This window comes from Silurus meridionalis, chromosome 11 (assembly GCF_014805685.1).
Source record: "Silurus meridionalis isolate SWU-2019-XX chromosome 11, ASM1480568v1, whole genome shotgun sequence".
NCBI classification, from domain to species: Eukaryota; Metazoa; Chordata; class Actinopteri; order Siluriformes; family Siluridae; genus Silurus; species Silurus meridionalis.
In genome coordinates this window covers 22,270,710-22,294,117 of record NC_060894.1, presented here as the reverse complement: position 1 = coordinate 22,294,117, position 23,408 = coordinate 22,270,710, and the positions used below count along the sequence as shown (strand labels likewise).

The 23,408-nt window shown below is 42.7% G+C and overlaps 1 protein-coding gene and 1 long non-coding RNA gene across 2 annotated transcripts; one reads left to right on the top strand and one right to left on the bottom strand.

Annotated features, from left to right (window-relative positions):
- Positions 1 to 969: 969 nt before the first annotated feature.
- Positions 970 to 18,627, bottom strand: setd1ba (SET domain containing 1B, histone lysine methyltransferase a). The gene is made up of 18 exons (XM_046861221.1): positions 18,486 to 18,627; positions 18,114 to 18,283; positions 17,584 to 17,682; positions 16,789 to 17,059; positions 15,195 to 15,316; positions 13,441 to 14,361; positions 10,205 to 10,924; positions 9,045 to 9,221; positions 8,783 to 8,876; positions 8,454 to 8,665; positions 7,538 to 7,622; positions 6,220 to 6,579; positions 4,950 to 6,110; positions 4,619 to 4,794; positions 4,398 to 4,523; positions 4,132 to 4,251; positions 3,680 to 3,817; positions 970 to 3,171 (listed from the first exon to the last, which is right to left on the bottom strand). The coding sequence occupies exons 1-18, from the start codon at positions 18,544 to 18,546 to the stop codon at positions 2,998 to 3,000; spliced, it is 5,187 nt and encodes a 1,728-aa protein (XP_046717177.1). The 5' UTR covers positions 18,547 to 18,627; the 3' UTR covers positions 970 to 2,997.
- A 1,169-nt stretch (positions 18,628 to 19,796) lies between these two features.
- Positions 19,797 to 23,145, top strand: LOC124393416. The gene is made up of 2 exons (XR_006927322.1): positions 19,797 to 19,936; positions 20,129 to 23,145. It is a non-coding gene; the product is annotated as an uncharacterized LOC124393416 (long non-coding RNA).
- Positions 23,146 to 23,408: the final 263 nt, after the last annotated feature.

Below are 23,408 nucleotides of genomic sequence, written 5' to 3'. Positions count from 1 at the left end.
ACTATGAGATGCTATATTACTGGGTGGTGAACACTAGGAGGTGCTGTATTACTGGGAGGTGAACACTAGGAGGTGCTGTATTACTAGGAGATGCTGTATTACTGGGAGGTGAACACTAGTAGGCACTGTATTACTGGGAGGTGAACACTAGGAGGTGCTGTATTACTGGGAGGTGAACACTGGGAGGTGCTGTATTACTGGGAAATGCTGTATTACTGGGAGGTGAACACTAGGAGGTGCTGTATTACTGGGAGGTGAACACTAGGAGGTGCTGTATTACTGGGAGGTGAAGACTAGGAGGTGCTGTATTACTAGGAGATACTGTATTACTGGGAGGTGAACACTAGGAGGTGCTGTATTACTGGGAGGTGAACACTAGGAGGTGCTGTATTACTGGGAGGTAAACACTAGGAGGTGCTGTTTTACTAGGAGGTGTTGTATTACTGGGAGGTGAACACTAGGAGGTGCTGTATTATTAGGAGATGCTGTATTACTGGGAGGTGAACACTAGGAGGTGCTGTTTTACTGGGAGATGCTGTATTACTGGGAGGTGAACACTAGGAGGCGCTGTATTACTGGGAGGTGCTGTATTACTGGGAGGTGAACACTAGGAGGTGCTGTATTACTAGGAGATGCTGTATTACTGGGAGGTGAACACTAGGAGGTGCTGTTTTACTAGGAGGTGCTGTATTACTGGGAGGTGAACACTAGGAGGCACTGTATTACTGGGAGGCGCTGTATTACTGGGAGGTGAACACTAAGAGGCACTGTATTACTGGGAGGCGCTGTATTACTGGGAGGTGAACACTGGGAGGCGCTGTATTAGATTGAGTCCCCAAACTTTCTCAAAACAACTTATATATAATTATTTACACTAATGGTGAAGTGAATGTGGTCTGAAAAGCTTTTGAATGATCCTTTTAGCATATTGATTTAAAGTATTTAAATATAAAAGAAGAAGAGAAATCATTCAAAAAGAAAAAACATCCTTTATTTTTTTGTCAATGGTCAGAGTTTTTTTTTATTTTTATACATTTGTGTAATAAATAGTCAGGGAACGATGCAGCGTCGTCATCCTCCCCATATCACACACAGCAAACTGCTTTCATAGAATTTACAAACTGAAAAATAATAAAAAATAAAGCTTGACACAAGCTGAAATCCTGCACGCGCTCTCTGTGGCGCCAATCGAGCCCTCACCTCCAATTTATATTTTATATATATATACGTACATATGTATATACATACATATACGTATATATATATACTAATTTATTTATATATTCACAGTCTTGAGTATTTACACTGAAGGAAAGCAGGCAGAAAAAAGACGTTTCTACAAGAAACAATCTTCGACGGGAGAAGACACGTGTCGGATCTCCCAAAAAAAAAAAAAAATCATCTCGTCATCTCAAATGAGTTCCGCTGGTAAAAAAGGTGCACCGATACTCGAAACCTAACTGTATCTCAATACAATGTTTGTGATCCTTCGTACAAACGAGGGAGAGAGAGAGAGAGAGAGAGAGAGAGAGAGAAAGATAAATCCACCCTGATGGGAGCATGACAGGAAGGAGGTGAGAGGAAATAAAGTATTAGTGTTTTAGAATACACACACACACACACACACACACACACACACACAAACACACACACACACAAACACACACAAACACACACAAACACACACTCGTGCAGAGAGACACAGCAGGGTAAAAGCTGCTCACGTTGCTCCAATGAACCCAAGGAGAAAAGTTGGCACCGATTTCAAATCACTTCCTGTCCTTGGCATTTCGCGGAAAAGCGTAACGCTACGTCACATCATGACAGGCACACGGAAGCATAATACGGCTGGAAAGACAATACTATACAAGTGAGACAAGTGACGATTGTGCAGTGTGTGAAGTCAGCATCGACGCGGTCGCAAAAAAAAAAAAAAAAAACGATCAGTATGATGAAGCTCGCATTGTGTGTGTGATTAATACAGTGAGTGTGTGCACGTGTTTTAATACTACATATTAGCGATCAAGCATTCAGCTTAAAAAGGTGTCATGAAAGCAGCTCTGTGGATACAGAATAAACTCAGTCTTCAGAAAATACCAGCTTTTGGATTGCAGCAGGTTCTCGCGATCATCAGCTAGACAAGTGAAATCATGTCATTCATATTTCCAGACACTCCGTGGTCTTCTGAGGTCCCTTAAATTTGGTGTGGTGTTCATCATCATCTCTTCATCTCTCATAAAGAACAATCACACCAGTACAGTATGTTGTGATGGATGTGATCATATATTCAATTGGATTTAATGCCTTTTTATCTGTATGTGATACGGTTAAATACTTAACGCAGACTGAACAAATACGCAGTCTGGTCATCTCTCTCTCTTTTTTTCTGTCCTCTCTCCTTTTATGTTTATCTATCTGTGTGCAATTTGTTTACAAAAAAATAAATTGCCCATTCTTAAATTATGAAGACTGGTAATTGCAGTAGACGACCAGCAGGGGGAAACACGCATACAAGAACAAACAAAACTGCATTTTTAAATGGAAAAGACGTTAATGAAGCCGACGGGAAAACACTGTTGCGGATGACGCACGTGCGACGTGCTAAATTAAGTTATAAATAGTGTCTGAATCTGTGTGCATGTAGTGCCCATGTGGATCGTTCTGAGCGTACAGTATAGAATGTCTGTAAAAAGAGAAGAAAAGAAGGATAGGCGAAGATCCGCCTAAGATACAATAACGTGTGCGCAGACGCAGGAAGGGGAAGGTGGAGTAGGGAGGGGGTCGTCCTTCTCTCTCGGTGGAAGAGTGGTAGAAAATTCATGCTGTGGTCTAAAGAGCACCGGTGTGTTAAATTCGTAAACAATCGTTGGATGAATTAAATTGTATAAAAAGCCCTACACACGTAGCTGCTCTCACTGCTGGGTGGAGGGTGTGTATGTGTGTGTGTGTGTGTGTGTGTGTGTGTTATCCCCTATACCCTCCCTGTTCCCGAATGCATTAGTTGAGCGTTCCCCGGCAGTTCTCAGCTCCACACAGACATGGGATCTTCTCGTCCTCGATGGGGAACTTGTAGTCGTAGGTAATCTCCTCGTTCACGTTGATTGGTTGGCGCGAGTAGATTACTATCTTTTTCTGGGACTCCACCGTAATCACCTTGGCGTAGCAGTTTGGCTGTGAGACACACACAAAACACACATCAATGATTTCCACTCGTCAGGCGGACCTCACAAAGCTTCAGAACTGTTTGTAACCATAAAATCAAACTTATAGTTGTATATTTATTCCTCCTTAAACAAAATTCACAACATTGAACCACATTATTTATATAACTGAAAATATCTCAAGAAAAAAAACTACACAAATCAAAACTTTACATATGGAAAATGGGCAGATACCCTGTAGTGTTCAGTAGAGGGCGCTAAACAAATTCTCCACACAAAAATGAGGGAAAAAAGCTACGATGGCAAATTTACTCTTTAATGCTGCAAAACCACACAATATCAAGAGGGATCAAAGCCGGTTACCATGGTGACCACAGCGTTAGGATTTGCAGTTCATGGTTAAAAATTTCTATGCAGAATTTTAAATGTGGAAGACAAAATTTTTTGAAATACAAAGGAAACCTACAGTGCACGCGTGTGTGTGTGTGTGTGTGTGTGTGTGTGCACTTTAGACTCACATTGCAGCTATGGTTGATAAAGCGAGCGAAGTTTCCACACTTTGTAGCATCGATGATGGTGTCGTGATCGACGCGGAACATGTAGCTGCTGCCGATGCCTTCCTCCTCGTAACGCTTCTCCCTCATGTCCGCGATCACCTACACACACACACACACACACACACACACACACACACACACACACACACACACACACACACACACACACAGTGTTACTTTATTCACACTACCTTAACCACAATAAATACAATTGTACAATTAAAAAAAGTATTTATATGTATATATATTTTAGAGTAGATATATAAGGATACATTTATCCTTGAGTAATAGTTATACTTGTACTTTTTTTTATACTTCATATTTTTATTTATTTCTCTTTCAGTTAAAAAGCAGTTCACTCTATATGAATGTGACAAATAGAATTTGATTTGATTTAATTCTAAAGTGTTTACCTGTCTGATGTTCTGCCCGACGTACTCAATAACCATCTCGTCAGCGGCGATGGGTTCCATAGCAAACAGACCCCAGTCATGGATGTGACTTTTACAGAATCGGATCTTTTTCTTACGGAACTGAGGAGGAAATAAAAATGTTTTATAAATAAAAATAGAGCATATTTTTTCCTTTGCATTGAATCGCATCGTGTTGAATCGAATGAAAATTGGGTCGCACTGCATCGTAACTGCTAAACTGCTTTATCGCATGTTTAATGTCTTACCTTGAGCTGGTTGAATTTGAGCAGGTCGCTGTCGCAGCTGAACGAGGACAGCAGGCGGCGCTGTTCGGACCGTCTCTCTGAACCAGCTCGGGTCGAGGCGTGGGGCTGAGCCGGGATCATCCGGCCCTGCGTGTTAAAATCAGTACGTCGTTAACGTTCGCTTAAGGCGTTTAAAGTAAATGAATCCAGGCGACTAAGTGGCTGTAAGAATCTGAACTCACCTGCATGTCTTTATCAGGCTCGTCTGACTGCAGCCTCGTACTGTTCAGGTATTTAATTTTATCCTTTTTGTCAATTTTGTAATAGCCCTCGCTACGAGCACAGCCGGTCACGTGATCACGCATCCCGTCGTCCCGGCGCTTTTTCTTGCTCCCAGGAAGACTGACGCTGCTGGTAGGTGCAGGAAGTGCAGTTAAAGAAACAACTCCAGATACAGTGATTCAGAAAGAGAGCACATAAATATCACAAAATCAAACTGATGGAAAAAAAAGTACAATTACACACAGCTGATGAAGAGAAACGCTTTGGAACGTGTTTAGCAGTAAAGGATATGAGGGTGAGGAACCCAGAGCGTGTCGTTGAGCCAGTCATGGCCGTTATCCTGCTGCAGCATTTTTTCATAGGTGATTTTGAGATAGCGTACATCCTCCTCGTCGATGCCGTCGTTCCAGATGTCATACAGGATGGTCATCTCTTCGAACTCGGACCGCGGGAGGAAGCTGCGCCGTGGCGGTGACCTTAGAGGCAGGTGCATGGAGGAAAGAAGCTCCTCCCAGCTCCGCCTCTGTCCACGCGTTTTCTGTAGCGGCTCTTCCAAGAGAACGGTGTGCTCCATATCGTGCTCTTCTTCCTTTATTTCCTTCTTTATTTCCACGTGTTTGTGTGCAGCCAGTTCCTCCCTCTCCTTCGGAGCCAGTGCTGTGGAAACATCTGCCCCTCGCAGCACTTCACACTGGTGTAACAGATCCTTCACCGGGAGGTCTGGAGTAAGTGGCATCATTGCCTCAGAAGGTTCCTGGACATCCTCAGGTTCAACAACAGCAGGCTTTCTGGGTCGGCCGGGTTTCTTCTTTGAGGACGCGGAATCGTCGGATACAGAAAGTTGTATGTGTGGAACCTGCGGAGTAGTTGGCACCATAGCGGCATCTAAACAGGGAACAACGGGAAGCGGGTATGAGGAACAGGAAGTGGCACTGCCAGGCTCTTTGAACAGCTGCTTTTCAGACGAGGATGTCCTTTGAAGAGAAAGGATGGCAGGGGAGTCTGGGAAAACCGGAGTGAAGGTCAGGTCCCGGCCAGGCGTGTGAGGGATGCCCGCACTGAGCAGCGGGTAAGGGAACGGGCTATTGAGTGACACGCTGCTTCCTGTGGGCGGGGCTTCACTGGGTGTGTTGGGTGTAGCAGGTATGGTAGGGGTCACAGGTGCTGTTTCACTGCTCTGTGATTTGCTAAGACGGCAGGGAAGGTCTCGGCCCGGTGTGCGGGGAACATCCTCGTCGCTCGAGAGCCGTGGGTGCGGGAGGACAGAATGATCAGGGGGCAGGGACCGGTGAACAGTGGGCGTCTCAGCCTCTGAAGGGCCAGGGACCTCACGACCTGGAGTTCGAGGCACCTCTTCATCCTCCGCATGCGGTGGAGTTGGAGGCCTTAAGGTCCCCGTGCACTCAATTTGAGGTTCTGTCTTTCTTACCTCCAGATCAATATCCGGCTCTTCTGTTGGAAATGGAAATAAATTTAATACGTTAAAATCAGGCGGAGCAAAACACGTACTTTTGCAAATGTTTACCGACACCTCGATTATGGAACCTGAATTTTTACTGACCTTTAATTCTTTTAGGAGAAACCTTCCACAGGTTGTCCTGAGCGACAGTGACGGCGCTCGCCGCCTCCTCCACCTCGAGTCGTGCCGCCTCGCTCTCCTCTTCCACCGGAGCTGCGGGCGTGCTGGGAGCCTTCGTCTCCGCCTCCTCCTCCTCCTCAGAGGACAACAGAGGCGAGGACGAGGAAGACGACGATGACGAGGACACAACCTCCTTTTCTTCATCCTCAGTGTCCATGGCTACATCACTCGCTTTTCTCTCCTCCTCTTCCTCGTCCCCGGACTCATCTGAGCTAGACTCGTAGTCTGAGGAGCCGTCACTGTCAGAGGAGTCGGACTGAGAACCCGATGAGCTCTCGGATCCTGAGTGAGAAGAATAAAGAACATTTGGTTTATACAGTGCCTTTTAAATATATATAAACTAACAAAAAAGGAGTTTGCACTAATTTTATACTCAGTGCTCCCCAAACTACACATTTAAAACGGCCCCCAGTACAAGGCATATTTTTACATTTTAATTTCAAATATATGTTTAACTCATATCATATTATATCAGTATGTGTTAATAAAGGTTGGCTTTCAAACTAAAAATTCCCTGAGGTATTAATAAAGGGTCAAGGCACAGATGAAAATCCACCACAAAAATCCATACTGATAGTTTTTCCGGCTAGCGATCCGTAGTCATTACGAGGCGGCCTCTAGAGGCAAATCACTGACGTAATCACTGAGTAATCACTGATTACTGAAGTGCTGTTTGTTTTTACGTGCGAGACTGCACACTGGATAAAGAGCGCTATATTATTTTTACTATTCATAATTTATTAATTATTTATATTTAATACTATTTTACATGAAGTGTAATTTTTTTTAAAATACAGTATCCATTTTAATTTAAATTGATTAATCGGTTATTGGCAAGTACAATACAACCTTGCTATCAGTAAAATCGGTCGACCTCTAGATATTAATAGAAAATAATACTAGTAGTCACTCCGGCCAGCTGTTTTCTGTTACAGATCGACCCTCATTAAAGAAAGGAGATATTATGTGGCCCTCACAGAAAAAAGGTTGGGGACCCCTGATTTATAGGAATCGTACTTCATGAAAAAAAATAAAACAGGGCTGTCAGTAAAACAAATGTTTAGTGATTAAAAGTAATTCTTCAGTGGAGATTTTTTTTTCATGAATAAATGTGTTGCGTTAAAGGTTTTATTTTCGCTCTTTATATTTATTTATTTATATTTTTTATAAAAATGGTCAAACAAATGCACGCTGCAGTAACAGTAACAATAAGCTCTTTGTTAACACTCTCGCTCTGTACCTTCATCAGACGAGTCAGAAGAACTGCTCTCGCTCTCAGACTCATTCACTGCTTCAGCTTCATCATCAGGATCCTTTTTGACCTCCTGCAAAAGAGCAACAAGAAGATCAGGCACCAAGAAAAACACTCAGTCACCTATCTAAGAGAGTAATATGCAATTTGAAATGCAGCTTTTGTGAGGAAAAACGAGTGAAAGTGCAAAACGAAATCACCCAATACGCTTCACTCTCTGTACAAAGTGTGATTCTTCTCTGCAAAACGAGCTTTTTTAATATCTTACACATTAATATCTGCGGTTTTTTTTAGAAGGGGCGAGTCCAATGACATCACATGACATCACTACATTACCCAACAATCAGCTCTCCCTACTGTGCTGAGCGTTTTGATGTGTCGGCAGATTTTTCATGATTTAGCTTATTTTGATGGTTAACACGTTGTGATACTCAGAGATTGTTTTTTACGTCTGCGTGTCTTTTCTAATTCCATAAGATAAATGGTTAACTACCATGTGGCGTCACCTGACATCTGATGATTTCATGCGCATATTTTTCATACCGATAGTTTTTCCTGGTTGCGCCATACAGTACAAGAGTGGCCTCTAAAGGCGAAACTCTGACGCCACTTACTGTTTATTTGAAGTGTGTTTTTACTCATTTTTAATTTAACTTCATAATTAAGTTTTGTTACTTTTTGTTTTAGTTTGAATCAGTCTTTTATTTTCCTCAATTTAATCAATATATTCTTTTTTTTTTATTTAGCACAATTCAATACTGTTTTTTATTTTTGTATTATAATAAAATTATATATGTAGTATTTTACAAGAAGTGTTATATTAATCCAGTATTCACTTTAAAAACAGTTGAATTTGACTGAACTTTGGTCTATTATGCTTTGAAATTAACCGATTCCGACTCACCTTGCTTGAGGATAGTCTCTCAGAGACGTCTACCTCAGCCTCATCCTCTCGCTCAGACACAGACGACTCGTCCCTGCCCGTCTCCTCCTCTTCCTCATCCTCTTCCTCCTCTCCTTCACTGTCGAGCTCCACAGGGCGGGCGTGCCTTCGCTTGGTGGAGGATGCGTCGTCCACCCGGGTGCCGTCTGAGGGGGCGTCGGCTCTTTCCGACTCTAAAAGACACACTCGGTCAGCACAGCTTTCTATTATTACCTGAAGAATCTTCAGCCTCGATCTACTGTAGCCTCGCACATCGAAGCATTTCTGCTGAACTGGTGTGTGTGTCTCACCTTCATCCTCCAGCTCATCATCTACAGGCATAGACGGCCGAGCTCTTTTACTATCTCCGGTAGAGACGGGGTCTGGAGGCTCTTTCCTCTTCACCTGCAACACACACACACACACTTACAGTATGTGTGTAATATATTTCAGCCCAGAGCACCCGAACACTGTTCTTCACATTCGGAGTGTGTTCTCTAGGACTTTTCACTCATTTATTCTTCATATGACAGCATTTGCATGCAGTACAGACACACACTGGACGATCCATACCTTGAAGGACGGAAGGCGAATGCCACCTCGCAGGCCGATCCCCAGCCCCAATCCCTCGAAACCGAGACCCTCGCCTTTACACCACGCCTCCACCAGAGTGGGTGGCTTCTCTATCCGCTTCACTCTCTCCTTGTCGTCTTCCTTACCCTCACCTGTCTTCACCGGGGTGGACGTCGCCTGAGAAACAAGAACCAACACAAGATATGGATGGATGAATAGATTAGATTGATCAAGTATGATGCTATATTTGGAAAGAGAATGAGAATATCATTTGGAGAGAGAACACAAGTAACGTTTTGGAAATGTATTGTTAGTAAGCCTCTTCATCCAGCTGTAGTTTAGGCTCCAGGGATACACTGGGACCAAAAGAATTGTCTTGTGTTGTTCAATCAATGTATATTTTCTGTATCATGTCTTATTAATGAACTGTTAGATTTTATGAGATAAAGATGGGAAAAGAAACAGTGAAAAATATTGACATCTGCAAGAAAAAACCCATATAAGTCGAACTTTAGTCTTTAGCACCAAGAACTATAGCAGTTTCTCACTGTTCGTAAAGTACCGACTCTAAGTAATAAATATATCACAGAATCTTCTTCTTCTTCTTCTTTCGGCTTCTCCCAGTAGGGGGCGCAACAGCGGATCATCCATCTCCATACCCCTCTGTCCTCTACATCTGCCTCTTTCTAACCAACTACCTGCATGTCGTCCCTCACCACATCCCTGAACCTCCTCCTTGGTCTTCCTCTTTTTCTCCTTCCTGGTGTCTCCATCCTCAGCATTCTCCTACTGATATACCCCATGTCCCTCCTCTGCACATGTCCAAACCATCTCAATCTCACCTCCCTCACCTTGTCTCCAAAACGTCCTACATGCACTGTCCCTCTAATAAACTCATTTCTAATCCTGTCCATCGTCGTCACTCCCAATGAACATCTCAACATCTTCAGCTCTGCTACCTCCAGCTCCACCTCCTGTCTTTTACTCAATGCCACTGTCTCTAATCCATACAACATCTCAGGTCTCACCACAGTCCTATAAAATTTCACTCTCACAGATACTCTTCTATCACAAATTATATCACAGAATAAAAGTGTTTTTTTTCCACTTTTACAAAAGTGCATACATTTTTTTCTTATGATTAATGCCATAATGCCCACCTTGGCAGAACGCTCCTTTCTCTCCCACCATTCATCAAAGGCCCTGAAGGCCACCACTTCCACCATCTTGCGGTTGAGGTCTCTCTTCATGATGGCCTTCAGCTCTTTGACAATGACCGTAAGCACTCCGTCCACCGTCGCCTTGTGTGGGTCTTCTTTCTTCGGCTCATAACCAGGTGGTGGCACCGACGGGTTAAACTTGGGCACGCTGGGTAAAGGCCAGGGCTGCCCGTGTCCACCACTGGGGGCGCTCGCCATGGACAAGGGTGGGTATGGACGACCGAACTGCATGGCACTTGCGTTTGCTGACGCCGTACCCCCTGGGAACTGGGGGTAAGCGTAACCGCCCTGGCACTGCGCCATGCGACTCAGCATCTGCGTCTGCATCTGGAATGACATGTGCACGTTTCCCCACTGCGGAAAACAGCTAATTAGCTCCATGGGCACCATGCCCATAATGGCTGGTGGGTATGGGTGCATTGGGGGCATCATGGGGTGTGGGGCGGAAAGATGTGGGGGCAAGTGAGCAGGGTGAATTGTGTACGCAGACTGGTGAGGGGGTAGAGGGGGGAAGCCAGGCGGAGGAAGCGACATGGACTGAGGAGTTATCGGAGACACAGCCGAGTTCACTACGATGGCCTTAGAGCAGTCGCTGGAGAGGGGTGTTCCTGGCATCTCATCATCTGAGATTTCCATATCCTCCCCCGACGACTGGTTACCCTGAAGACGCAGAGAGGCGTAAAGATAAGTTAAATTCTCATGATATACAGACAGACAGATGATATGCAGAAATTTCTTGTTCTACAGGTTTTTTTTTTGTAGTTGGATTTTTTTCCCCTTGTTAATTTCTTCATGTATAATAACTTTCCATATCAAATTTCCAGACTTTTACAATCTCAAATATGCAGACTTCCCTAAAAAAAATAATGATGATCAGAAACAATGATTTAAAATTCCAACTATAACATGCGTCACATTATAATCTCTGATACGCCATTATATCACCAAATTACCAGCGGAAAGGTTGTAGCTACAGTAGCTTATAAAAATTAACACCAAACCCCGTTCGAGGCACAGAATTTTATTACAACTGTAATTCTAAAACAGCACAATGTTAATCATCATCTACAGCAACAGAAGAATTGTTCATGTGCAAGAAAACTACACAACAGAAGTAAAATATCCATTAACAAAAACACCTTCGGGCCGTGTCCTCACTAAGAGTCCTCGGTTTTTTCAGTCAACGAAAACATAGCTTTTTAAAGAACGCTCTTGAAAGAGGATACATTTGAAAATCTGGACTGTGTTCAAAAACGGAGGCTTTTTTTTAAAAAAACACAATTTAATTAGTTTTCACTACGTTATAAAAGAGCCAGGAAGTAAATAGACGTCAGGCACAAATGAAGCAGGTCGAAGTGTCTCACGTTTTGCGTATTACAGGGACGTGAGCGTTTTCAGACGTTTCAGTACGGGCGAGCGATTTTTGAGAAAAAACGACTGAACTCTTGAGTCTGGTTTCTCTCTAGGTTTGTTCCTCATGCCATCTCGGGGAGTTTTACCTCGCCCCTTTCACCACCGGCTTGCTCATCAGGGACAGACTTACACTAATCAAGAACATCGTATTGATTCTTCATCACCACATTATCTGTGCTGCTTTGAGACAACGTCTACTGTTTATAGCGCAATATAAATAAATATGAATTGAAATCTAGTCGATTGAAAAAGAGAGTGGATGCGGACGCAGTTTTTTTTTTTATATTGTACACAAGCGATAGTGTGGCCGGTGTGAGTGCACCATGTAGATGGCACGCATCAACAAGAGTTGCTTTAGACCTCGATTTCCATGTCTAATCAGTTCTGATCTGTGTTTGTTGTTGATGTTTGTATTTAGACAGAAAAACTATTCAGTACGTACGGCACCTGAGTGAACACACAGTGTGTAAACTGCTTTGTGTAGTAAGTGGGGGAGAAGAAGAAATGCAGCCACTCCAGCTTTACAGGAAGTGCAGCACCAAACGGCTGAACATTGTCTTCTCTCCTGCAACACCCTGGCAGAGAGGAACCGAAACCGCTCTGTTCAACTCATCAAAACCAACAAGTGTTTCCTTCCATCAAATAAGACTCGCTGAGATCCTTCACTTCAGTTACACACAATTCCATTGCTTTATTTATTCACGTGAACCTAATGTGATTTTCTGTACCTTCAAACGGCGTTTGACCAAAACCGAAGTTTCAGATAATAGCAATAAAATGTTTTAGTATAATATGTGCTTTCTAAAAGACAAATCCTGCTAAAAAAAATCTGCTTTTAATCAGAATCTGGCATAATCTTCTGGATTATTGACAGATCTGAGTTTATGACCTGATATTGGATCATGTGCGGGACCGTTTATTTACACAGTGGTGTATGAGCACATGGTTGGGATGTTACCTTCAGTGCTGTGAAGACCTGCACATTTTACAACTTCCTGCACCAACTGCTGTGTTTCCACTGGGTCCTAAACCTCACCATGTATTCATACACATTCACTAACTGTTATAAATAAAAATGCACTTGTAATGCCGTAATAATTTGAGTAAACGCTCTTTATATCCTTAAAGATATACAGTGTCACTCCTCCATTATTTTCATGCAGAGAACCATATATACAGAGAACCGAGAGATCGTTAGGTGGCGTGGAGATTGAGGCACAAAATGATCGGTTCTTAAACGGCACCTGTGGCAAAACTTCGTTACTGTATCTAATAAATTTTTTGTCTCCTTTCTATGATTCAGTAGATGAATGTTTTACTCCACTGGATTTCAACTGACACTGACCATTACCAATCACATTCTGCACCTCTGAGGAAGATATCATGAACCCTCGACACTACCTGCATCTGAGAACTGTTCATCTCCGCTGGCCTCGTTTTTTTTGTTGAAGTTAATAAAAATATTGTCGCTCCCTAAAACCGAGACGTGCATCAAAAATCGGCTTTTCAATACGAGTCAAATACTCAAGTACAAATCAGATACTCGAAGACTTTTACTTGCAATAGAGGAAGTTTTGCTTTAAGGAAACTATACTTTTACTTAAATCGCTTTTTATTTTGGTTTATAAAGCTCAGAGGAGTATAAAGGTACAAAGTTGCAGGAGTCTACGTGTCTATACATATATTCTTCTGCGAGGTTGCTGATGTTATAAATATTTAGATAAATCACTGTACATTCAGCTCAATATTAATTCAGAACTTACCGTATCCACATTGTCCACTGGGGTATGTGGTCCCCCGGTATTGTGCGTGTTTGAAGGCGAGGCGCTCTGTGGGTGGTGCGTAGCGGAGGCAGTTCCTGGGACGGGCTCGTCATCGTCGGAGTCGGGCAGCGGGGTTGGGCTGATATCCTCGAGCCCGGTGCTTGGTGGGCGGGATGTGCGAAGGGTGGCAGAAGAAGAAGGAGGGATGGGGGACAGCTGAGAGGACGAGGACGAGATGGGACTGCCCTCCATGCGCACCTCTCCATCTGAGTCTCCACCTTCGCTCAGGAATGGCAACTTTGTGCGTTTTTCCTTTAGCAGCATCTCGATGCGCGAGTCCAGACTATGGCGCTCTGCCTCTAGAGTGGGTGTGCCCGAGGAAGGCGAGGGACACGAAGTCGGCGTGGCCGGACGTGTTTCTTCGGGCATAGGGGGCGGCTCCGGGTGAAATTCTGGCGTAGTAGGGAGTGGAGCTTGAGGAGGAGGCTGTCTGTAATCCGATTGGTGGAATTGTGGCTCGGCAGGGGGGTAAACAGGGGGCATGGGGGGCTGGTATGGCGAGAACGCAGGCTTAAAATTGGGTGTGACCGGTGGGGGTGGAGCTTCGGGTGGCGGATTCGGCTTCTCCGCATTGTTACGGTAACCCCCGTGGACGTAACGCCTCTCCGGACGACGGTTGTATGCATCCTGGAATTTGGTCTCGTGCCGGCGGGAGCGCTGGAAGGTGGGCGTAGCCTGCCTGCCAGAGTAGGCGGAGTCCTGAGAGAAGGGTGTGCCGGAAGGGCGTGGCGTGATGGGCGTGGTCTGGGATTGGGGTGTAGAATCCTGCCTAAGACTTGAATATGCCGTGTCTACGGACTGTGGGGTGCTCATGCTGGTGGAGCCACTTTCAGAGAGGCGACGTAACGGCTCACAGGTTGACTACACACACACACACACACACACACACACACACACACACACACAAACACAGCATGTAGTTAGGACAGCACTAAACTGAAACCTGCATATTTGCCTTACTTGTTACATTCCAAAATATACATAAATGTGATTGTTTTTTTCTGAAGTGCAAAAATGATTGCTTTGGAATCACGTCAACTGACATCAAGGTAAAAATCTGAGACGTTGGATGCAAATGGTGCACCTGGTCTACCTGATTATCCCACAAAACTCACCACTGACCTCCAGATAATGCGATAAAATCATCACAAAATGTTAACAGGAACCACTGGATGCTTGCATGCATAGAGCTTTCTCTACCAAGCAGACTGGGGCAGAACCACCAGGGGGTGCTGCAGTTTATCATTCACAGTGTGCACAGCTCCAGCACAGGGCTCTTTTAAAATGCATATGCAAATAAGGAACGAAATTTTTTTTTAAATAAATTTAAAATGCAAAACTGCTTTTTTTCTGTCTTCCCATGAAGGTTCGAAAGTTCGATGAGGAGAACTCCTGCACAGTGTCTCGTCATTTCTATCGGCAGAGTACAGATGGCGCTGTGTCCATCTTTGAAGGTGAGAAGTTTATTATCTGCTACACATTTGCTACAGAATCTCGACAGAAACTCAATCATATATATATTAACACATCTGGTTCATGTGTAATCGTGTACAGGTCCTCGAACCCTTTCTCAAAGTCTACCTGAACCCTTGTTCTAATTCTCAAGACACGTTGTGTCTCATTCAAAGCACTTAACTTCGCTAATTGTCTCCTTAAATAAAACCAAATGCAGTATTATTAAACACAGCGTTTACCAACAGCGCCTCGGCCAGGCAACGTGGTGAAACCTCACACGGCTCCTCGTCTCCCACCGGCACCGTCAGGGGTGTGAAGGTCCCGTTTATCAGCCGCTGGACGTAACGCAGACGATTCTCACCTGTGCAGGTCAGATCAGAAACATAGGAGTCAGTCAATAACACCACATTTACATCCCAAGTATGAACTTTTAAAAGACTTTAAAAATAAATGAAAGAAAATAATCCAAAAGTATTAAAAAAGAGGGGGAACAGATTAAAAACTAACAAAACAAAGCAAAAACCAACAAACAAAAAAACACAAAGACGCTTGAAGTTTTTTCTTTGTAAAGTCTTTTACTTTTAAATACTGTTGAAGGATAAACTGATAAAAACGCTAAAAACTGTCCTGATTTCTACAAGAAAAAAATCTTGCACATTAATATTGCATTCTTGGATAAAGCTGTTAACATTTTACTTTAGGGTCATTATAGCGATCTATGATTATTTTATACTAAATTCAGTTAAATAAAGCAAAGAATATACAGTTCAGAAGTGTCTTAGGTGTTTATTAGCTCAGTAAAATATGTATTTACACTGTATATTGTACACATCAAATAAAAGATAAAATGTTTATATAACTACTATATAAAAAATAAAAGTCAGATATTTTTATAAGTGTACAAAGTGAACTAACGACTACAGTTAGAGACTACATATTACAGAGGTTTTCATTTATTTATTTATTTTTAAACACATACCTAAAACTTTTGCACTCTTCATTATGCATAAATATCATTAAAAACCTTTTCCTAGTTGATAGCATTACAAAAGTAAATGAGCATTTAAGCAAATTACTGACTTTTATTTTTTTTTTTTATTAATAACACAAACCGAGCAAAGATGCTGATTGGTCAGAAATGAAACACCTTTAAAAAAAAAAAAAAAAAAGTGTTTCATTGACAAAGTGCATCAATGGAAACCTGAATACTTTCAACTGAAACATTTAGAAACATGAAGTTCTTAAAAACACAGTTTCCTCAAAATCGGCCTGCACCTCAAACGATAAAAAAAAAACAGGTGTGTGTGTGTGTGTGTGTGTGTGTGTATGAGACTACTATCTATACGAGTTTTTTCTATTGTACCTACAGCGCACACTTGACAGATGTGGATCAATTGGTCTCTGTCTCTTTAAGGAGAGAGAAGGAGAGAGATAGAGAGAGGGAGAGAGAGATAGAGAGAGAGAGATGTCTAAGGCTATTTCAGTGTCTCTTACACACTCATCAGATTTTTAGCTCCAAAACATCAACACACAAGCGAAGCTCGTGACACATCCGACTACTTCATATATTAAAATTTTATTTGCACTGATAATCGATAACACAGCGATAATAAACCCGTCTGGTTATTTATAACAGATCGACTTATCTTGCAAGATGCAGAGTGAAGAAGCAGAGAGGGAGAGGGAGATGACAACCACGTGCGGCAGCGTTTACACCGGTTACCAAGCAACCGATCGTGTCGTGACGTTCCCAATTAAAAGAACTAAACAGCACAACTTCTGATCTCCACCGTCAAGCTCTTTCTCACAGGGGATGAAGTTCCATGCTCTTACCTTTAGGGTCGAGCTCTGCGTGGATGATGTTCCCCATCACAGAGGTGTTGTGCAGGTTCTGCACCGCGTCCTTGGCCGCTTTCACGGAGCCGAACACCACTTTCGCGATGCCCAGGTGCTTCTTGTTTTTCGGATTGTACAGAATTTCCACCTCCTCGATCTCGCCGTATTTCTGGCACATGTCGGTGAGGAAACCCTCCCGGATGTTGTCGTTCAGCCTCGCGAAGGTTACTTCCTTCGGAGGCACGCGTCCGATGTAGCAGTCGTCGATCTGTTCGTGAGTAATGAGCAGTAACGAGCACTAATAAGCATTAATGAGCACTAATGAGCACTCACACTCTATGCATATATGCATACTGTATATGGAGAAGGATTAGATCTCCTATGAGTCCCACTATGAATATTAACCCTATGTTTACTCAATAATCTTAAAAATGTACTTCATTATAAGCAATAATATAAATATCATGATCATATTATTATTACGTCCTCAGTGTGTGTTTATCTACATCTTCAGAAGTTTCATCTTCCTCCACGTGTGCAGGTAAGCACCTGTATCCCAAACCACCTGTCCCACTCTATTTCCACTCAAACACACTCTCACACACTCACACACTCACTCACTCACACACACACACACACACACACACACTCACACCCTGTAGCATTCCTACAGCAACTCGCATCCACGCCGTCCATGTCTGATTAAAACTTCAGTCTCAGTCCGATCACAGGTCTCTAAGTGTGTGTGTGTGTATGTGCAGATGCATCCCCGTACACACGTCCATGTCCCACCTTGAACTTGGGCACGGGAAGGTCGGTCTCTCTGTACTTGGTCCACAGACGACCGATCCGAGGGTCCCGGACCATGTCCACAGGGGGGATTCCAGGGTTCTGTTGAGGAACAGACAAATGAGATGAGATCAGGAGCTTGCACGGTATACAAACACTTTAGAATGATGGTGATGAGTGTGATGATGATGATGATGATGATCATGATGTTGATGATGAGGGTGAGGACGATCATGATAGCGAAGATGATAATGATGATGAGTGAGGATGAGGATGATCGCGATGGTGAAGATGAACACGATGATGACGATTGTGAGCTTGAAGATGATGAGGGTGATGATTGCGACGATGATGAGGATGACCATGATGGTGAGGATGATGATGATTTTGGTGGTGAAGATGATCAGGGTGATCATGATCTTAAACCCAACCGTCTAAACCCCAATGAAGCAGACCAGGTGACACTCGGGGTGACCCCAAACAAGCGCTCGTGAGCCTCTATATGTACGTGTGTGTGTGTGTGTGTGTCTCACCGGAATGTTGAAATGCTGTCCATCGTATCGGTAGAGTTTGTGAGAACCCTTTCTGAGCGCCGGGTCAATGATCAACTTGTAACTTCTCCAGTGGTGCTCTCTCCGCTTCTCCACCGAGCCGCTGCTATCCGTACCGCCACCACCACCGCTACCGCCGCCGTTCGCCAGACCTGCGTGCAAACAGACGTGAATGCAAACACACGTTTCTCCAAACAGCACAATTAAAAAAAAAGGTTGAACAGCCCCCAAGAGAGGAGGATTTGAGAAGCGTCTCCTGGTTCCACGGTAACAGGGGAACCGGTAGGGAGAACAACCCCATATATATAAATATATATCTATACACACACACACACACACACACGGCGCTCTTACTTGAACTCTGCCTTCTGCCGTGATCTTCATCTCCCCTGCTTCTCTCTCCGGGTCTGGACATTTTCACCGAGTCCTTGTTTTTTTATATATACAACCAAACCGCGTGCTCGCTGGCTGTTACATTACATGGCGTGAAGATCCTGCCTGTTTTTCTGCGAGCCAGCACATATTGTGTATGAGTGTGTGTGTGTGTGTGTGTGTATGTGTGTGTGAGTGTGTGTGTATATGTATGTGTGTATGTGAGAGTGTGTGTGTATGTGTGTGTGTGTCTCCAGCCTGGGCTTTCTCTCTGGCTCTCCCACAATACACCACTATACAGCGCTATCCTGTTCGTTCGCGGACGCAGATTCGACACCCCGTTTGGTCGCGCGGCTCTACTCGGCAGACGAAAGAAATGTAAAAAAAATAAAAACCGGCGTCGCGTTTAAATTCTTCTCGCGAGGCGTGCATGCAGAATTTTAACGCATTGATCATCCCGGTACAAATACGACAACGTTGGCGTGTGATTCGAAAGTGCTTACTTGGTTCGCACATAGCTTTTGTATATATAAATAAATATATAAGATGGACACCGGAGACGTGAAACAAAATTTGACTTGATGTCTTAAAGTGGGTTTAAATCTAGGAACCAAATGACACAATCAAAATTATTTGCGATTACTTTTCTCTTTTTTTGCACACGTTTGGATTGGGATGCGTGGCTTCCGGGCCGGAAGACGGTTTTTTTTGTTTGTTTTTTGCTCAGAAAGCGTCATCGGGTTGTTTGTTTAATTTCGTTTAAGAGGGGAAATAAAGTGCATTTTGTGATCAGGAGTGATACAAATAAGTGTGTGTATGTGGGGTAGGATGAGAGAGAGGAGCACGCGCTCGGGGGTGAATCTTGTGGGGCAGTTGGCTGGTTAAACAGCGCGTCTCCGAGCGGACCAATCAGCGCGCAGCACCATGTCGGCTCGCGCTATTAGAGCGTCGCGCGCCAGTCGCTCCAACAGAGAGAGCAGAAAGGGCTGAACATCAGCGCGGCCATGTTTCCTCCAAGCTGGAGCTCCATGATGGCCAAAATGGGCTTCCTTTTGTTTCTAAAAAAAAAAGAAAAAAAGAAATGGGGATCTAAAGCTTGATTTCATCAACACCATCATCATCATCCTCATGGACTATTGAACACATTACAGTGTTTCTGTGTGCAGGATTTCAGAAGAAGGAAGATGAAATGTTGGATGATATTTTTAAGCTTTGTGCATTTTTTTTTTTTCTCTCCTCTTCTCTTCCTGGAATCCATCTCTGATCTCTGTCCTACCAAACTAGGTCCTGGCCTCTGGCACACCCATATAACCAGTATTTTTTCTAAAGTAAAAAAAAAAAAATGACTAAATAAAACTTGATTTATATAACCATGTACCAAATACACATGAAAGCTCTGAGGCCCTACACTGTGCAAGGCCAAGTGCCTTTCAGTAAGTTTATCTTTATTGTCTTATTGGCTTAGTGTTTTGTATTTTCATTTATTTATTTATTTTCCTTTTATATGATCACTCAGGATTCATGCACTAGTTTTGTGAGCTTCCTTTTATACATATCTATATTGCACACTATATTGCATGCTTGTTTTTGTTTTCCATTCAAATTGATTGCTTCTCACATTTCAGAACACAAACCAGGCCAAAGAGACAAAGAAAAGAAAAAAAAAAGAAGGGACGATTGGCCTTTTGCATACAAAAAAAAATGCTGAATCACAGGTATCGTTGGTACGAAGTCATGTCATAATAACCAACCACAATGTTCTTGATTTTGTCATTTAAATGTATAAAGGTTCATCAGCCCCCATAAGTAATACTCATAAGGACAAAGCATCATTTAATTTGCAGTTCAACTCACAAAACCTTTAGTCAATTCCTCTAGAATGTAGTCTAAACCTATTTGACCTTGTGTCAAGGACACTTTTTGATCGTCTGGAGTTTTTAATCTAACAGCACATTTGCTCAGTTTTCTCATTTTCTTCTCCCCCTCTCTCTCTTCTCCTGTCACTCCAAAACACACAGTAAAGCTCTAGTGGAGATATTTACCTTAACACTGGCTTGGAATAATTTTATCAGGCCTAAACGCAGAAGAAACAGGGAGGTTTTCATTCCCATCGCCGGATCCTTAAACACACAGCTTTTACAGAGGGGTCGGCGTGCGACGCCTCAAGAGCAACAAGCCCAGAATAACCATCTTTTCTGCCTTATGGTACTTGTTTGGCTCTTTTTTTTTTCTCTTTTCTTTTTTTGTTTTGGTCTTTTAAAAATGAAATCCAGCATAAATTAAGAGCCTGTGAGGAATGAAACTGCAGAAAAATTTTGGGGCTGATTTTTAAGAGGCTTTTATGCAAACCAGCCCCCTCATTTTCTTGCTGAAGACAGGATGAAGGAGGGAAAAAAATTGCATGAGCTCTTCTTCATTTCTCAGAGATTTCACCAGGCAGGCTTTATTAAGGTAATGGTCGTTTCACTGAAGGGGGAAATATGTTTTTTTTTGTTTTGTTTTTATAAGAAAAACAATAATAATGGATTTAACATTTGCATTTATTGCCATGTCCTGATTTACAAATATCTGCAAAGCAAATATTCATTTGCTCCTTTTTTATTGCAATTAAAATACTTCAAATCTTTAAATTACCATTTTTATTTACAATTATCTCGTTATTTATCAGGGATGAAATGATCATTTCTAATAAATACTTTAGAGTTGTATTTGTTTATCTAAAGGAGGAAAGCTGTCCTTTTTTTTTTGCCAAGTCTCTTTAATGGCTGCTTAGCTGTTGTCTGCTTTCAAAATGGCGGCGTCTCGAACAGAAGCAGCTGCAAAAGGAGGAAGAAGAAGAAGAAGTGGAAGTCGGTCCGCCATTTCTGGGGCGAGCCGCACTCCCATACTAGCGCACTAAACAGTGTGGAAAAGCACGTCATGGTGTGTTTGTGTTTGCTAATATTCTCATTTCGTCACCAAAAAAAAAGAAGACACGTGAAGGATCTAATGAAACATCTCGCGCTATTGGAATAAGCAGTGCGCTTTAATTAGTATCGCATCAATCATACTAATCAGTAGGTTAGTGCGCGCGCGGTCACTGCAGGGATACATTATAACAATTAAGACCCAAAAATTTGGCGGGACTTTTTATCATATATGGGCATAAAAAGTACATTTAAAAATGTTTCGGTTGAAACCGGAACATGTTTGTGTCTGGTCTCGTCTCGTGTTATGTGTAGACCCCTCCTTCGAGAATGTTCCAGACTGTAACTCGATCCAGGACGAGGCTGCAGAGCAAACCAGAAGCTCAGAGAGAGAGAAAGAAAGGACATTCTGTTCTCTTGAATCTGAGCCCACGTGACAAGTCTGCAAATAGCGCGCGGTATGTGGCGTGTTTAGCGCGTTTCCCCATTTTGCAATTGCATTGAATAGTGTGCAGTGCATGCATTTTATTTTCTCTACAAAGCAATCCGTCTGTTTCTCATGCATTTATTATCATTTTTTTAAACCTCTTCTGCACTGGGAGCATTACAGGAACCTAGAGGCTTTCATGGGGTCAGATGTTCAGCAATAACTCCAAATGGTACTATGGGTTCTATCCTGATATTCCTAAATTTAGATGAGAGTTTTGATTTAATTGATGGAACATGACAATGGATTTTGGATTACGAAAAGGAATGTACGTGTGGGTGGGGGTGTGGGGGGGATTCATCAGATAGATGTTTGAGCATCACAGTGCTCCTGGGTGATAGCGATATAATGAATGTATGTGAGAACATGGTGGAAAAAAAACAGCAGCAGCTCTGGAAAAATCGTGCTTTCGGTCGAACCTCAGACCATCTGAGCAGGAGTGAAAATGGGAGCCGCAGCCTGGAGGGTGGAGGGTGGAGGGCACGCAGCTCGTTCAGAAGTGCTTCTTGCTGCTTCTATTTTAAACCCAGAGACAGACAAGGACAGACAGAAATCCTGCTGTTTGTGCTGCCAAAGAAACCGGTTTTGTGCGCACTGGATCCTTAAAGACGATCGTCAGTGGAATAGGTATCTGCTAGGCCATGTTTGTGAGCCAACTCGGACAGAAAGGCTGATTTAGGAACTAATCAATGTTGGTTAAAGATCTACAGATGGGGTGATTTTCCAGTGGATCGAGCTTAGGGTTCAAAGGTCAGATTCGACGTTTAAACCTAGGACAGAGTGATTACAGGGTTTTATTGAAATAAAGCATCTTGAGATGTAAGTACTGTTTATTGGCACTTGGCTCAAAGGGGAATGAATGAGAGACAATTACTATAAAGATTTAATCATTTTTCAGAGTCTCTAATTATATATGTAGTTGATATTTAGTTGGTTGCTTGTATCATCTCAGTCGGTAGGTGCCATAAAATGCAGAATGTTTTTGTGATCCTGGACATGACCGGGAAATGAGGTGTTGTTCAGCAAACATCTACCTATAAAACCAGATGAAAATCCAGGAATTTCAGTATCACGGTTATTTGGTTCTGTAGATTAAAATTGTTTTAAGGAAATGGGTAGTAACTAATAGGTTATAATCAGTAACACAAGTATTGCACAATTGATTTTTTATTGAAATAATATTCGAAATACACATGATGAATTTGTATCGTGTGTATATTTAAAAATAATAAACATTTCTTTTAGTGGATTCTATACTTTGTGCATATTTTTAAGGCCCATGGTCCTTTTCAAATTTTGTTCTCTCATTGTGTGTTCTCTCATTTCTCTCTCTCTCTCTCTCACACACACACACACACACACACACACACACACACACACACACAAACAAAAGGCTCTGAATGGCTGTTCAGAGGATTACTTACACATTCTCTTGTCCTACATTTCTATCCATGTATAAATGATGAATAAACACTCGAGGGTTGAGACTACAGGTGTGGGAGTATTTGAGGA

Excerpts from the sequence above, each read along its gene's own strand:
- setd1ba (XM_046861221.1), bottom strand. The coding sequence starts at position 18,546 with ATGTCCAGACCCGGAGAGAGAAGCAGGGGAGATGAAGATCACGGCAGA. Across the intron at positions 4,524-4,618 it reads AGCCTGATAAAGACATGCAG|GGCCGGATGATCCCGGCTCA; the intron begins GTGAGTTCAGAT and ends TTTAACACGCAG. Across the intron at positions 3,818-4,131 it reads TCGGGCAGAACATCAGACAG|GTGATCGCGGACATGAGGGA; the intron begins GTAAACACTTTA and ends GTGTGTGTGTAG.